The sequence below is a fragment of the Asterias rubens genome, chromosome 22 (assembly GCF_902459465.1).
Source record: "Asterias rubens chromosome 22, eAstRub1.3, whole genome shotgun sequence".
Classification (NCBI taxonomy): Eukaryota; Metazoa; Echinodermata; class Asteroidea; order Forcipulatida; family Asteriidae; genus Asterias; species Asterias rubens.
This window is the reverse complement of record NC_047083.1, coordinates 758,068-774,280: the sequence shown is the minus strand read 5'-3', so window position 1 is coordinate 774,280 and position 16,213 is coordinate 758,068. Positions and strand designations below refer to the sequence as shown.

At 36.8% G+C, this 16,213-nt stretch overlaps 1 protein-coding gene across 2 annotated transcripts in view; it reads left to right on the top strand.

Moving 5' to 3' along the window:
- Window positions 1–16,213, top strand: part of LOC117305287 (CD151 antigen-like) — a 39,513-nt gene extending 23,300 nt beyond the window's left edge. For both annotated transcript variants that reach the window (XM_033790134.1, XM_033790135.1), the window contains exons 4-11: window positions 8,972–9,138; window positions 9,528–9,725; window positions 11,278–11,352; window positions 13,070–13,171; window positions 13,565–13,768; window positions 14,319–14,402; window positions 14,521–14,618; window positions 15,395–16,213. In XM_033790134.1, the coding sequence (XP_033646025.1) occupies window positions 9,073–9,138; window positions 9,528–9,725; window positions 11,278–11,352; window positions 13,070–13,171; window positions 13,565–13,768; window positions 14,319–14,402; window positions 14,521–14,580 (789 nt within the window). In that variant the 5' untranslated portion in view covers window positions 8,972–9,072 and the 3' untranslated portion in view covers window positions 14,581–14,618; window positions 15,395–16,213. The remainder of the gene's footprint in view (window positions 1–8,971; window positions 9,139–9,527; window positions 9,726–11,277; window positions 11,353–13,069; window positions 13,172–13,564; window positions 13,769–14,318; window positions 14,403–14,520; window positions 14,619–15,394) is intronic.

The following is a 16,213-nucleotide window of genomic DNA, read 5'->3' as shown; positions in this document are numbered from 1 at the left end:
GGGAATATTCTTCTGCTGTGCCAACATAGACATTTACTTGAGTAATATAGTGTGACTGGAAATCCATTCTGACTTTTAAGGTAGACTGATACATAGTCTTGGAATGGAGGAATTGTGTTTGTAATGAAATTTTTTACTCCATTTGCTTCTTTTTTCAACTGTTGTGTATTCTAAATCAAATTGCTGTTTCTGCTCGTGTTTTTATTCTGTATTATAATGTATTTTTTACTGTACAGCGTTTGAAACGGTGTAAACGCGCAATTAAAGGGACACGTTGCCGTGGATAGGGCATGGATCGGGCGAGTTGGTCTATGAAAAGTGTTCAAAACCGTTTGTTATGAAATGCATATGGTTAGATTATAGATAGTTGTTTTAGAAGTAGAATATAATGATCCAAACAAATATGCCTGGAAATTGAATGGTTTTCCTTTTATTTTGCGAAGTAACATAGTCGGCCAATTTGTGGAGTCAATTCATGACACCTTTGGAAGCAGAAGGATACAAGAAAGGTTGAGGACATTTTAATAACTCCTTATAAAACCCCATCCAGGTGGTCCAATAAGAGAGTCACTGAACTCTACCCAAGATGATCAATCAAAATGACTAATATCTAGCCTTGATATGTACCAGCACTGCTACATGTTTATTGACACGCAATGTTGATAACCAGCACTTGATTGGGTTAGTCACGCTCCAGCGATTTCTGGAATCACTAATGAGTAAGATGGTCATTAGGCATCTGAAGTATCAAGTTTTATGGGGAGGAGTCATGGCCAGTACATGTATGTGGGAAGGTAGGCTAAATAAGTAGGGTCCTGGCAACAGAATGGGCGATGCTGAAATGAAATTTAATGAATGTTTTTTTGGGTTTGGGTAGGGAGCAGTGAGAGAGTTTGTGACTCTGGCTATTGAAACTGAACGCTGGTAGGGTCCTGGCAACGGAATTGGCGTTACTGAATGTTTTTTTGGGTTGGGTAGGGAGCAGTGAGATGGATTGTGACTCTGCTGGGCTACCCGAAGGCTGGTAGGGTCCTGGTAGGCATAGGAATGGGCGCTCCTGAAATGAAATTTACTGAATGTTTTTGGGGGTTGGGTAGGGAGCAGTGAGAGAGTTTGTGACTCGGGCTACTGATACCCTAGGCTGGTACTGGTAGGCACTGTTTTTGGGGCAAATCATTGACGTTATGTGGGTAGGTAGCCTGGTATGGTCCTGGTAGGGTAGCCTGGCATGGTCCTGGTAGTAGGTTGTTTCTATGAAGGCTGCTGAAATGAAATGCACTGGATGTTTTTTGGAAGGATAGGGAGAAGTCAGAGAATTTGGACGGATGCTACTGAGGCCAAAGGCTGGTAGGGTCCTGGTAGGCAGTGTTTAAGGTGGCGAGTCATCCACATTATGTGGGTATGGTCTCTGGTAGGATTGGCATGGGGATGAGCTTCCAGGAAAAATTTCAAAAGAAACATTCACAAAATCGGCAAGAAATCAAACTCTTTCTTTTTGATACAATCTTTCTCCGCAAAACAAATTTTCAAAGAAATAAAAAAAACTCACTCATTTAAAATATGTGAGTTACTTAAAGGGCAATCCAAGCAAAGACGATTGGAAATAATCCTCTCTTCAGAAAATTGTACCATCCCTTTAAGATGGTAAATTGGTATGTGTGCCACGTCCAAACATCAGACATAAATCGCCGTGATCTTCACTTTGCCCACTACGGGGGAAACTACGTCAACAAGAAAGTATAAAAATAGACACGGCAGACATATGTATGTGACGTACAACGTGCGTATGTAAATGTTTATGATTGCATTACACTTGCTGTAGAGCAATTTGTCAAGTTATTTTAACTCTACGTGTTATCGTTTGTTGGTATTACAAATCGTTTCCTATATTAGAAATGACAACCAATTCCTTGTGTGGTGTTTAGATTGGTACCTAGGTATCAAGATTTTCAAGTATTTTTTCCTGGAGAAACCTGTGAAGAGGGGGAAAAAAATGGAAGTCAAGTCTTAGATGTCGGGGAAAACCTAAAAACACAAATTTGCTCAACACGAAATTCTTGCCTTGATAAAAAGAGGGTTACCAACCAAATTTCCACATGATTTTCAGCTGAATACCAGTAACAAGCAATATGCAACAAATAGAAATTTGGTTGATAATCCTGTTTTTATCAAAGAAGAAATTTCATGCTAAGCAAATTTATGTGCTTAGCAGCTCTATGAAATTAGGGACAGGTAGGGACTGAAAACCAGTGCCACTGATGGGATTCAAACCAGGGTCCTAGAGGTTGAAAGAAAGCACTACGCCAACCTGACCACCAAGTTTGAGTCATCCTTTCGCAAGACTCCGGAAGTCCACCAAAGCCCAACTCCGATTTGGAATTTGGCAATTTCCTCACGGTGAACTGAGCATTCTGATCAAAATGATGAGTAAATCACAAGTTCTTCTCAAAACTGTTCTACTCAATAGAGAAATTTACCCAAGCGTTGATCGTATTCAGTCACCTCCTTCATTGGCTCGGATTCTTACTAAATCGTACAACAGTTTACCTTTGGTTTATTATTTGGTCTGAAATAAAAAGTTGCATCCTCTTAAAGGCAGTGGACACTATTGGTAATTACTCAAAATAATTGTTAGCATAAAAACTTCTTTGGTAACGAGCAATGGAGAGCTGTTGATAGTTTAAAACATTGTGAGAAACGGCTTCCTCTGAAGTAAAGTAGTTTTTGAGAAAGAAGTAATTTTTCACAAAAAATATTTGAATCGAATTTGATACCGTGAATGCTACAACAAAACAAGTATTTGGATTAAGATCAACTTAAGATTTCTAGGAGACATTTCGCAACTATTGCATCACAGAACAACAAACCTTCAGACTTAGTCGCCACACGTTGCCACGGTGATATGACGTCACATGTTTGTACTCTTGACTCCTACATTCTCCAAAGCTTTTGATCCAATTGAATTCCTCTTACTCTTTCCCTCTTTCTACCAGTGCCGTTCCTAATGCCCAAAACATCCGTTGACATTCTCCGAAAGCCGAGTCGTAATTTTGATAAAGTTCTGCTGTCTCATTTAATGTTGTCATTTTTTACTCACTATGTGAACTTTTGTCATGAGTAAAAGAAAAAAGTTTGTCGACCCATCAAATGGTCAGTGCACTCTCTCTTGGAAATTAGAAACTTATTCCTGGCAAATCTTGAAAGTATTTCCAGCAAGCATTTAATTGATTTGTATACTTATAAATAATCACTTATGATCTAAGAATAGACCGGCTCATGGTCTAGTGATAAAAAAACATTTTTAAATATTTCTAAAAGTAGAATAGATTTATAAAAATGGAATCTACTTTTTGTACCCTTATTTTACCATCTGGCTTGGGGTTACATCAGCCATGGCTACTGTTGCTCTGGTCTTGGCCTTGGTGCCCCTTCAAAAGATTTATCACAAGAAATAGATTTTACCTTTAGTTATAGTTTTAAAATTTTATGTTTGTGTGTTTTTGTTTTTTTGAAAAACCTCTTGAGACTGAGATTCTAAAAAAAAATGCCCCTTCACTTCAAACTATCTGGGAAAACATTTAGGGCAAAATTTATTATGATGTGCTGTAAGCCACTTGACCTAGAACCTCAAGCCAAACTTTGATGGATTTCTTTTTAAGAAAGAAACTTCTTGACTTCAAGGTGAAGGCCAGTAATGTAAAAAATTATGTTTTTCTGAGGTGTAAAAAAAAAGTAAAAAAGAAAAGAAAAAAAAAGTATCTTTGGTTACTTTGAACAAGGAGGAAAGGAATTTGAACGAGCTGAAAAAGTAATGGACCTCAGTGAAATTTGTGGTTGTTATACAAAAAAGGGGTGTAAATGTCATTGTAAACCTTTAATTAGGACAAAAGTAGATTTTTAGCTGGGATGGTAATTTTCATTTGAGAGAAAGGTTACCCGACATGTCTGGAATTACTCCTTGGTTGCCCTGGTCTTGACCTTGGTTCCCTCATCAAAATTGTCAAACAGACTTTAAGATTTTTGAAATGGAAGCGCCCTTTTCAAACTGAAAAATGCCTTGCCCTCTCCATAAAAAAGTTCTTGGCTCTATGCCCTCTCCGAAATTATATTCCACATCTGGATTTGTCATTCTTTTTTTTTCTTTGAAAGGGGGGGGGGAGGCAGGTGGGAGGGGTTTAGTAGTACCAGTTGTCACATGCTGGTGACTTGGTCTTAGTAAGCATTTTAACAGGTTTTATGTTTACACACCCTCTTCATTTGGCCCAGGCAGTGCTCCTCTGCACATGACCCCAGTGCTTTAGAGGTCAAACCACTTGGAGGTAAATTGTCCTTTTAGTAACACTAACAACCAGTTGTTGATTACTGGCTGGTTCTGGTGTTTGGGCAAAGCGGAAATCCTTGACGTTGGTCGGACAGTAAATCATCAGAAAGGGTAATTCTTCACGATGTTTATTTTATTTTAAAGACTTTTCTGTTTTGTTGTCAGGGATCTGATAGCTTGTTCATGCTGTAATAAATGTATGAGTTAAACAAGGTGTCACACAGAAATGATAAGTGAAAGTTTCAGCATGTTGTCTTGTGTTTTATTGAGAACTTTGAAGCCGTTCAACTTCTTCTTCTTACGAGTCCATCATCTAGCTACTCTTGAAATGTTTGGCTAGGATTAGGCACATCTCACAGCCTTCTTGTTTGCTGCCGTCAGGTCTACCAGCACTGCTCCCTTTTTACCGATTTAGTTTATTAAGTTATTGCCATTGTTGTTTCCTTTCCTACTCGGTAGAAACATCAAAATCATCAGGGTTTTCCAGGTTCAGAAGCTAGGTTATTGGGCCAATACATATAGTCCCCTCCCCCTTTTTTACAATTTTTAAATTTGTTAATATTTAATGCCCCAAAGCTTTGACAAATCCTTGGGAGAACAAATACCCAACCCCTTACCCCTTCCCAATATTATATCAAGATTATTACTCAGATTAACAGTCATAACTCAACCAGTGATCCCAAATAATCTTGTCTTACCTCAAAAACACTACTCACAGCTTGGTAAACCCACCCAGAATGCTCCCTCGGGGGTGAGTCTGTTGATCATCATCCACCCTTCATCCATCTTGCCACACCTAACACAATTCCTGTTAATTAATTGGCTTCAATGACCAGGATGTTTCTTATTTAAGAGGTTTTAAAAAGAAAAACATCCTCCAGAATGCAACTACTTATTTCATGAGGTCCCTGGGGTCAATGAACTGTTCCAAAGCAGATCCCTAAATTTGTAATGCTATATTTTCATAACTTTGTGTTGAGCAAACAAAAATTAACTAGAGTGGGACTTGAACCGAACCTCCAGATTAACAAGCTGTCACTCTACCAACTGAGCAATTAAGCTTAAATGTTGTCCCTTGGCTCAATTTCATAGGATGCCTGTCAAAGAGTAGACGGTGCATTAGACATTGTTTTTTGGCTCGTTTCCTTATTCTGGTAAGTATAATGTTTTTGTGATGAAGTACTTTTTCAGCTCCGAGGCTCTATAAAATTGGAACCTGGTATGAAATAGAAACCTGCTTAGCGCTGTTCTTCAAGCAGAAAAACATATGCTAACAGGCTTTATTAAATTACCCCTCAACATTTTTGAGAATTATTCCCAAAGATGGATTCTGGCCATTTGCCAGCGACTGGAATTGGTTTTAAGAGTCACTGCCAGAATTAAACGGGCAATAAATTTAAGTCGTCCTTTAAGATCAGAAATTCTGCATCTCTTTTGTGACCTCTGACATTTGTGGTTGTAAACTACAAGGTATTTAACATACCAACAATCCTTAGTGGATTTAAAAACAGTAGATTAAAGACACTGAACACTATTGGTTTATTGTCAAAGACCGACTTCTCACTTGGTGTGTCTCAACATATGCATAAAATAACAAATCTGTAAAAATTTTTGACTCAATTGGTCATCGAAGTTGAAAGAAAATAGTGAAAGAAAAAACACCGTTGTTACACAACTTTGTGTGCTTTCAAATGCCTAACAATAGGCTTCAGGCCTGAAATTTGAAGCCATTTATTATTTGAGTGAGAAATTACCTCTGTCTCAAAAACTATGTTACTTCAGAGTCAGCTATTTCTCACAATATTTATACTATCAGCAGCTCCCCATTACTTGTTACCAAGTAAGTTTTTATGCTAACATTTATTTTGAGTAATTACCAATAGTGTCCACTGCCGTCAAGGATTTGACCACAGATCTTAGATCCACATCTGTTATCAAACTATCCCTTGTGCATTTGTGGTTGGATTGGTTTAAAGGCAGTGGACACTATTGGTAATTACTCAAAATAATTATTAGCATAAAACCTTACTTGGTGACGAGTAATGGGGAGAGGTTGATGGTATAAAACATTGTGAGAAACAGCTCCCTCTGAAGTGCCATAGTTTTCGAGAAAGAAGTTATTTTCCACGAATTTGATTTCGAGACATCAGATTTAGAACTTGAGGCCTCGAAATCAACCATCTAAACGCACACAACTTCGTGTGACAAGGGCGTTTTTTCTTTCATTATTATCTCGCAAGTTCGATAACCGATTGAGCTCAAATTTTCACAGGTTAGTTATTTTATGCATATGTTGAGATACACCAACTGTGAAGGCTAGTCTTTGACAATTACCAATAGTGTCCAATGCCTTTAAAACCATCTTGCTGTACAGTAACCTTCCTCGCCCAATATAACAATTTAACCTTCCCCTACGGCTGTGAAATCAATTTTTTTTCTTTTTTTTCTCGAAACTGAAATGATACAAATGGACTCCAATTTCAATATGCAATATAACACTCCATATGAGTTCCAGCTGTGTAGGGAACCAGCCATTACCGTCAACCTTGTTCTCGATGACTCTTGAAAATGCATTCTCAAGGGTACTTAACACTGCATGGGGTCCCTGGCAGGACTGTCTGAGAACAAGTCTGCAATACTTTAAAGGGGCAGCAGACTGAGGTTGTTTTCAAATTAGTGGATGTGACTGCGGCTGTGGCTTGATCACCATGGTTACATTTGTTGAAGCATAGGCTGGCTATACCAATATCAGCCACAGCCATTAACATTGACATGGCTAAAAGGCAAAGTATACCTTTGGTTTTTGGAATCTTTTGATTGTTTCAATAAGACTTAAGATTTATATGAAAATCTCTTTTCAAAATGTGGTAGCGTTTTTGAGATATTGCTGAAAATCTGGAGCGGTTTTGTCCATGCAGGAAGAAAAATCCATAATTGCGATACACAATCTGAGAAACAGGAAATATTTCTCAGATTGAAATGTTTTTGAATCCCTCTCTCTAAAATCACATTCCTTTCAAGGCAATTGTTTCTGAAAATGTTTTTAAAGCTTCAGTGCTTCTAACAAGCGCACTAATTTTTGGAGTAATTCCCAAATGTTTATGGTACCCTAACGGAGAACATCCCTAAATGTGTTGTTGGGATCACACAGCTGGGTTGGATTTGTTAAAGAGCTGAGATTGATCTTAATTGTGTATCAATCCTCATCCCTAAGGAAAGTGTGATGTCACAATACAAATCACTATGGCGATACTGACAAACTCATCTTAAGATGAATCTTAGTGTTTTGTGAGATTATAGGGAAGGTACACTTTTGGTAATTGTCTAAGACCAGCCCTCTCACTTGGTGTATCTCAACATATGCATAAAATAACAAACCTGTGTAAGTTTGAGCTCAATTGGTCATCGGAGTTGGGAGAAAATGATGAAAGAAAAAACACCCTTGTTGGCCATTTTGTGTGCTTTCAGATAAAAGACTACTGAGAAATTACCTCTATTTCAAAACCTTTGCTACTTCAGAGGGAGCCGTTTCTCACAATGTGTTATACCATCAACAGCTCTCAAATGCTCGTTACCAAGTCAGTTTTTAAGTTAATATTTGTTTTGAGTAATTACCAAATGTGTACCTTCCCTTTAAGCCGAGGTATTACAGCTCTATTTTTGCACTATTGACTCTCTTCTGACAAATATTTGATTCTTTCAATTTACAAGAACAATAAACATTTCCTGTGTTGTTTGTTGCTTGTACATTCAGTCTGTATTTGAACTTGAGAAACCTTTCCCTCTAGCGGGCTTCTAAACTCTGCTGCAATTAAAAAAAAAAGTTCAAAGTTCTTGTGAACTCTCTCGCAGAGCCTTGTTTGTCTCAAGAGTGATGCGATTTAGTCGAAATGAGAAATTTCCGGGGGCTAGTTGTTGTCGAGGTGTGAGGGTCTGACAAATTGAAACACTTAGGCTGTGTTCCTCTATCACTGGGCGCACCTGTCCTGTATTGTACACCGGTTATCACCAGTCACTATGTAACACATGTCTCTTTTTATGGATGGTAAACGCTCAGACCCAGGTTCATAGAGCTGCTAAAGCAGAGGAAGTATAGCTAAGCGCAACAAAATTGTGGTTACCAGCCAAACTACCATCTCACATGTACAATTTGTGACTGGTCACCCATTCATTTCTGCTTAGCAGAAACTTGTCAAGCAATATGTTTCGCTTTAAGCAGGTCTATGAAATTTTGCCAAAGGCATCTTGTTCCAAGAAGATGAGGTCAGACCTAGGACTTGAAGTTTGTTCTTGAAGAGATACAGCTCTTTATCTCTGGTAAAGGGCTCTTAAGTGAGCACAAATTAAATTTCTATTGGAACTTTGCAAAGGGCACCCCAGCAAAAGCACAGGGCACCATGTTGCCGTAGGTGACGTGAGTTATCGAGGCCTGGGAACATATAGCATGTCAAATGTTGAAGAAATAACTGTTATAATCATCATCATTAAATCAAGCAAATGCGGACATTTCTGACAACGGCTCTCCACTGGTCTCTTTGCTCCAAAGAAAACTTTATTTTCTATCTAGCAGGTTTATGTTTTTGAAGTTCTTCCATCTTACAAGCAAGGTTTAACCATAATGTTTGTTTCTTTCTGTTCTTTTTTCTACAGAGACTTGAAGCGACAAGAGTGCAATATCACACCTTGGGGAAGACTCGTTCCTCCCTTAGTAACTATTTCCATAGCAACAGTAACAGGGTCACAACTTCACCATGGCAACTACAACATGTGGTACATGCTCAAAGATAGTACTTTTCATAGTCAACTTTGTTTTTTGGGTGAGTATATTATTAAAAATTATAATTTGCTGATGTTGAATGTTTGATAATTTTGTGTGTAATATTTTTTTGATTAAAAAAGGAATTGCGCTGTTTTAAGCTAAGTATGCGCAAAAAGTAAAGCTGTTCTTACACCGCGTTTTGCGTAAATCTGTGCGTCAAGTTTGCTTGAATATAAATCTGTTTTCACACATGCTCTTAATGGAGAGGACGCAGAAGGATTTTGTTCTGTATTCCTTTCGCTATCTTGTTGGGTAGGGGACGCAAAAGCGCTACATTTCTCCGTAACCCATTTTCGCTGATGGGAGAGCTAGTATTGATCCAAGTTAACATCTGTTGTACTTTTATGTTCCCGTTTTTTTGATTATTCTTGTTGTTTTTCCACGCAGCTGAGCGGCATCGCAGTACTAGGGCTTGGAATTTGGGTCAGCATCGACCGGAACACATTGGACTTTCTTAGATTGTTTGACTTTCCCATCTTACGCAACTTGGGCTTCGCTATGATTGGTATCGGATTCTTCGTCACGATACTTGGGTTTATAGGATGCTTCGGGGCTTGTCATGAGTCAAAATGTATGCTGTGGACTGTAAGTATGACGTTTGTAACCCGCTACCCTTTACGACCCCCCCCCCCCTTATCCCTCAAACCTCACCCTCAAGCCCCTCCCTCAAACCTCTCCCTTCTCTTCAGAAATGTATTTTTTAATGATTTTCTCAAACTTGCATATATCTGTCTTGTATAACTTGTCCTGATTTTATGTAACTCAATAACTTTGTTTTACATTATTGTGCATATTTATGTTGATTTTGCTTATAATTATTTACATGTATTTTTCATAACTTATAAATTCAAATTTTCATATCATTGCATATGTGTGTGTTAACTTTGCATAAATTTACATTGTTTTGCATACCTCAATATTTCCATTTTTGTACTGCATATTTATGATGATTTTGCATATATTTACATGTATTTTGCATAATTTACAGTATCTTGATTTGATATACTATGTATATGCTAAGATTGTCTTGATCCTTTGTGTTTGCATCATTTTATTTTATCAATCTTGTCTGCATAACATTTCTTCCATTTGTCATCACAGTCTTAGAATTGAAAAACATTTATAATGCTGAATTTTTTATCAGCATGATTTCGTTTATATTATTTTGTACATTTTTGTGATTTTGTAATGTTGAAACTAGTTTGTTGCTATTCTATGACTTGTTTCACTTGTATTTCCTTGTTTATAAGTAAATTTAACCCATTGTTTGTAGGCCTACTCTATATTTAGAAAAACCAAGACCTTTTCTTCATGAACCAAATTACTCAATAATACTTCCTTTTTTTGGTGGGCTTAGAAAAACAAAAACCAGCGCAATATCGTGATGGTTTTGCTGCGTATTCCAGAATTTAACTTCCAGTTGGGAAGTATTTGAAATTTAATTTGAAGTACTGATCTGGAATCAGGAATTTACTTTGAAAACGTTTGCTTTGAAAGTTTTTGCAGAATACAGAAATTGTTTACTTGGCATCAAAATAAAGGAAGTCTGAAATAACAAAGGGATATTATATCACAAACAGTTTATTCCTGTCGGAGGAAAATGTGAAAAACTGACAGTGTTAGCTCAGGTCAGGGTTTTTGTTTTGTCTTTGGGAAAAATCAGATTTTTTTTATCAAAGCCTTCATCTCCTGAATAAGTAGGTCAGCCCTTGTACTACTTTTTTTCTTTCCAAGGAACAAACATCATGCCTGTTGTAAATATTCCCACAGATTTTATTATTTTCTAATAGAATGCTATTTTCATATCACATGTTAGGGAAAACATTTTTTGTAAATTTTATTAGATGTGTCTGTTTTCTGTTTATCTATTTCGAAATGTTCCCATAGATTTTCTTATTTGTAATCAAAGACCCTTTCCATTTCAAGAAGGGAAAACCCTTTAGTGTTAAACACTTGTGTTTTTTACACATGTCTGTTTTCTGTATTTTTAGGCCTAGTATTTCAAGTATTCAAAACATTTTAAAGCATTGTTTTTTTTGAACTTCTCACCTCCGTAGGATGTGGCTTCACACCGAGGGAGGTGGGGAGGGAAATATTAAAATGATAATTACTGATAACTTCCTTTTCTTTATGACAGTATTTTGTCTGCGTTTTGTTCCTGATACTGGCTGAAATAGTCTGCATAGCTTTAACCTTCTCTTATACCCAAGAGGTAAGTATGTATAAAAAATATTAAAAAATTATAATAAAATAAAAAAAGTTTTTTTTCTTGCATTTTTCCGGCAATGTCGGCCAGGTGTATTGCTGCTGGATGTTGTAAATGCCATGGAAACTAATTTTTTAAAACCTTTAGTTAATTGTTTATTCATATTCCTCTCATCAAAACACATATTTTAGTGACAAAGGCTTTATATTGACAAAATACCACTTCCAGGTGACTTTAAAGGCAGGTTGGTTATTACTCAAAATAATTATTAGCATAAAACCTTATTTGGTGACAAGTGATGGGGAGAGGTTGATAAAACATTGTGAGAAACGGCTCCCTCTGAAGTAATGTAGATTTCCAGAAAGAAGTAATTTTCCACGAATTTGATCTCAAGACCTCAGAATTAGATTTTGGGGTTTCAAATTCAAGCATCTGAAAGCACACACTTCGTGTGAAAAGGGTGTTTTTTCTTTCATTATTCTCTCCCAACTTTGACGACAAATTGAGCTCAAATTTTCACAGGTGTGTTATTTTATGCATATTTTGAGATACACCAAGGGAGAAGACTGGTCATTGACAATTACCAATAGTGTTCAATCCAAAAGAATTCCTAATTGTTTTACTGCACTGTGCATCCGAAATCTCCCCATCAATACACTTCTTTATATTTAGTTTTTTTTTCTCTCCATTATTCTAATGATTTTATGATAATAGTCCTCAGGATTCACTGAAACTTAATGTTCCTGCTCTTGAGTTTATGGGAAAGAATTTAATGTGCTGCCATAAAAACGTCGTTAAGTCATTATCGTATCCGGTCTATTTTCATGCTCTCTTGTCTCCAATATTTTTCCCGCCTAAAATTAGCTTTTATCAGCCTTGCAGAAAAAGAAATTCTTTTGAATTATGGTGTTGATTCTGTTCCATAGCCTTGATGTGGTGAACTATAATTCTATCTTTGCCTGGCGACCTTTATTGATATGCATTATTTATTATCTGTGTAATTTTTCTGTTGTCTTGAGAAAAGCTGGTTCATGCTAAGCAATTTTGTGTGTGTGTATACATGCTTTATGATTTTGGGACCGGGTCACGAACATTCCAAATTGATAACAGTGTACCCCTATGTATGATTGAATGTTTCCTTCCGTTGCAGTGCGTTAAGATTGTGCCTGCAGGAACTCCAGGCCCTGCTGCGACCCTTTTGTTTACTTTGCATTCACATTGTGCAAAGAGAATTCAGAACAAAAACTTTTCAACTGTAAGATTGGCAAACTTAGTGGTTTTCTTGGTGTGACTGTCTGCTGCCCCCTAGTGTCGGATAATAAAGAGGTGCACAGCCTTTAATCATGGATACATTTTCTGTTACAAAGACAACAAACATACAACAGATAAATATTAAGTAACTCTCTGAAGATCTTGAATTCGACAAACTCAATAACTTTTTATTCCCCATTGACACAGAATGGACTTGAAAAAAAAAAAGTATAACCATGATTGTGGCTGTGCACAGAGGCGTAAAAACCTTAAAGTATAACCCCCTTAAATCTAAAAAATTGAGAAATATTTTTTTATTCAGAAACAATTTGAACCTGTGTTTTCTCTTAGGTTTTAATTAATAACTGTAGGATTTTAATGGTTTTTTTTTTTTCAGTTGTAAAGCGCCCCGGAGCATGTTTCATTATTGGGCGCTCTATAAATTGTCATTATTTTTCTTTTCTTTTCTAAGGTGAAAGATTTTGTGAAGGGGCAAATGCATAGCTCACTTATACAAGAATATAGCACTACTCGAAATGGTTTTGTCAAATCAGTGGATGGTATGCAAGCTCAGGTAAGAGGTTTGGTTTGATAGTAGGTGTTAAATCTTCCTCAGGTATTGGGTTAGACAGTTACAGCTTATGATTGGTCAGTTGTGGGGTGTGTGTTAATATTGAACAATGAGGGCGCTATTCTCTGATATCACAAGAAGTCCATGAAAATCTACCATGGAATGAAAACCATAAACTTGCTTTCCTTATTTCAACATCCTTTAAGCTTTTTGTTTATACAAGTATGATTATTTGTGGATGTAAATTTAATTGAAACTAAATTGAAATAAAAACAAAGAAATGGAAACTTGTAGACAACTTTTTTTGCTGTAATAAACTAAACTAAAACTTATTTTCTACTTGTAGTTGACGGTTTGCTTTCTACTTGTAGTTGATGCTATGTTTTCTACTTGTAGTTAATGTGTTGCGGAAACTCTAACCATCTTGACTGGCAACAAAGTCAATGGTACAACGAAGTGAAAAATGCTGAGAACCGAGGCTATAACACCACAGTCCCAGATTCCTGCTGCGTACGAGACCTCACAGATGATGGAGAGTACACTTATAAGGACCGGCAAAAATGCCAAGGTTCTGAACCATCTGAATTCAGATTCCAACAGGTAAGAACAAGAAGGAAACCAAACTAGAGCTTAGTGTTCTGAAACTGCTTCCTTTAAAGGGTTTGGGTACTTTTTGTATGACACAAAAAACAAGCATCTACAGTTTTTCATTTTACTTATATGGTTTACCGAAAATGATAGCAGAAAGCTACCCTTGAAATTTTCTTTCTAAGGTGTTGTACTTTTTGAGAAATAAGTAATACCCAACAAATAATATTTGTGCATGTACAACAGACTTAAATGTGACTCTTCTGAAAACATTGTTCTATGATTTTCACTTTTGTCTCAAAAACATAAAGATGAATGAAGCTAAAACTTCTTCAGGTAAATTAAATTACATACATCTTCATTCCAGTGAGTGGGGATGAGTGTTAAGGCCCGGTCCCACTGCAGCAATAACGATAACGATAACGACGCCAAGAGAACACATTCTATTGGTTGAATGAGCGTGTGCGTATTCTGCGTGGAGCAATTCAACCAACAGAACGCGTTCTCTTTGTTCAGCTAAATTGGGTCAATTGTTAAACTATTGTTTGTTTCTTCTTTATAGGGTTGCTATGACGCCCTGTATGGGACTTTTTTTGAGTACATCTGGTTATTAGGAGGAATCTGTATCGGGATTGCAGTATTACAGGTCAGTAACTATGGTAACCCTTTCTTAAAACAGTATTAAAATAGTGTCGAAACGTGAGGCCATTAACAATTTTAATGCAATAATTTAATTTACGTCTGTTTTTCTTTTCTGTTGACAGGTTCTTATTTTGATAGTCACCGTTTTCTTGTTAAGAAACCTCACCGATGACTATGACTAATGCACAATTTGAACGCAGATTACAAAAAGATTTAAAAGGTAAATTGATGTAAGATTAGAAAAAAGATAAAAAGGTAAATTAATTAAAGATTAAAAAAGATTAAAAGTTAAGTATTGTATGACTACCTTACAATAAATATATCTTTTAATAAATTCAATATTTGTGTTGTATGGTCTAGGGTGGATGCATTGTGCCATTCTGCAATAATAATGGAAGACTTGGAGGGTCCCTTTTTTCAAAGTTCTCAGCAGTATTGCCTAGCTCAGACCTACGCGAGCAGTACTGAGGATGCGCGCGCATGCTCAGAGCCTAAAAAGGATCGTTATGTTTGCTGACGCTAGCGTCTCAAAAGTATCCACACCATACACACCTAGTTTCGTGAACAGTGTGAACAGTTATGCCACCCTACAAAACCTGTCAAGTTGACTGGTTTCAAAGGGTTAGTCAACTCAATGGAAAATGTGGCCGAGTGTAGGTTGTTGAAGTGGATATGAATTATTACTCCTAATTGATATGGTTTCTGCAACAATGTCATAACTTGGTTGCAGAAAAGGTCGTTTCCCAACCCTTTGCAATGACCTCTCCATCTCCAACAAGGTCATTGCAACAAGGTCATCACTCAGTTGTAGAAAAGGTCACTCTTCTGGTGACCCCTTCAGCGAGGTCATGTTGCTGTCATCGATAAAGATTGATTTTTTAAACATTTATCGTTATACGACTTTAATTCGTAGTTGTGTAGATTCTGCCAATTTTATCCCCCAAAAAAAGTGTTACAAGTGGTATTAATTTTTTTCCCCATTTTTTTTTCTTCCAGATAAAACCTAAAACAACAGAAAGTTTGACAACTGAGTGACAAAGTACCTTTGTGTACTGTGCATTATAACAAGAATACCTGCTGCAATAAAGAGATGTGTATATTGTTTATCAGTGAGCGTGTACAAACAAATCGTCAACAAAGAAGAAGAAAAAACGGTGGTGCGAAAAAAAAGTTGCGTCCAACAATTCAGATGACCAATTTGTGGAGTTGACGTTTGTTTTAGATTTAAGTCCTGATCATCGATTGGACGTTTTTTTTTAGAATTTGTTAGCACCTCGTTTCCCATTGGCTAGTTTGGACTGTAATTATGCTGTTGTGTGGTTTGGTAGAACCAGTTGACTTCATTGCAGTTACATTCAGTGGGTTGATATTAGGTAAACAAAAGTGTTCGGGTGACTCATTGTTAGTAATGAGAAGTCACGAATGATAATGCTAAGTCATGAATATTAATGAGTTGTCATTAATATTCATGACTCAAAACTAAACTGTGCCAAACTTGAGGCTCTATATTGTATGAGTGAGCTTGAAATCTAGAAAACGAAAGTTATTCGTACCATTTTTGCTCAAAAGCCTTCTCCCTTGGCTTAAAACTACCAATGCTTAAAACTACCAATACAGTAGTTGGCGTCAGAAATAAAACGCATCCAAAGTAGATAGGTTTCATTGGATGAAATTCTGCACAAACTACAAGTTTGAAATTGCACATTCCCTAAGTATTCAGCTTGATTGTTGTATACAGATTTTTAAACAAAATAGTGAACAGGCAGTTTTTTTTCCTGCGGTGACGAGACTTCTTATTTGGAGTAAATATCTCAG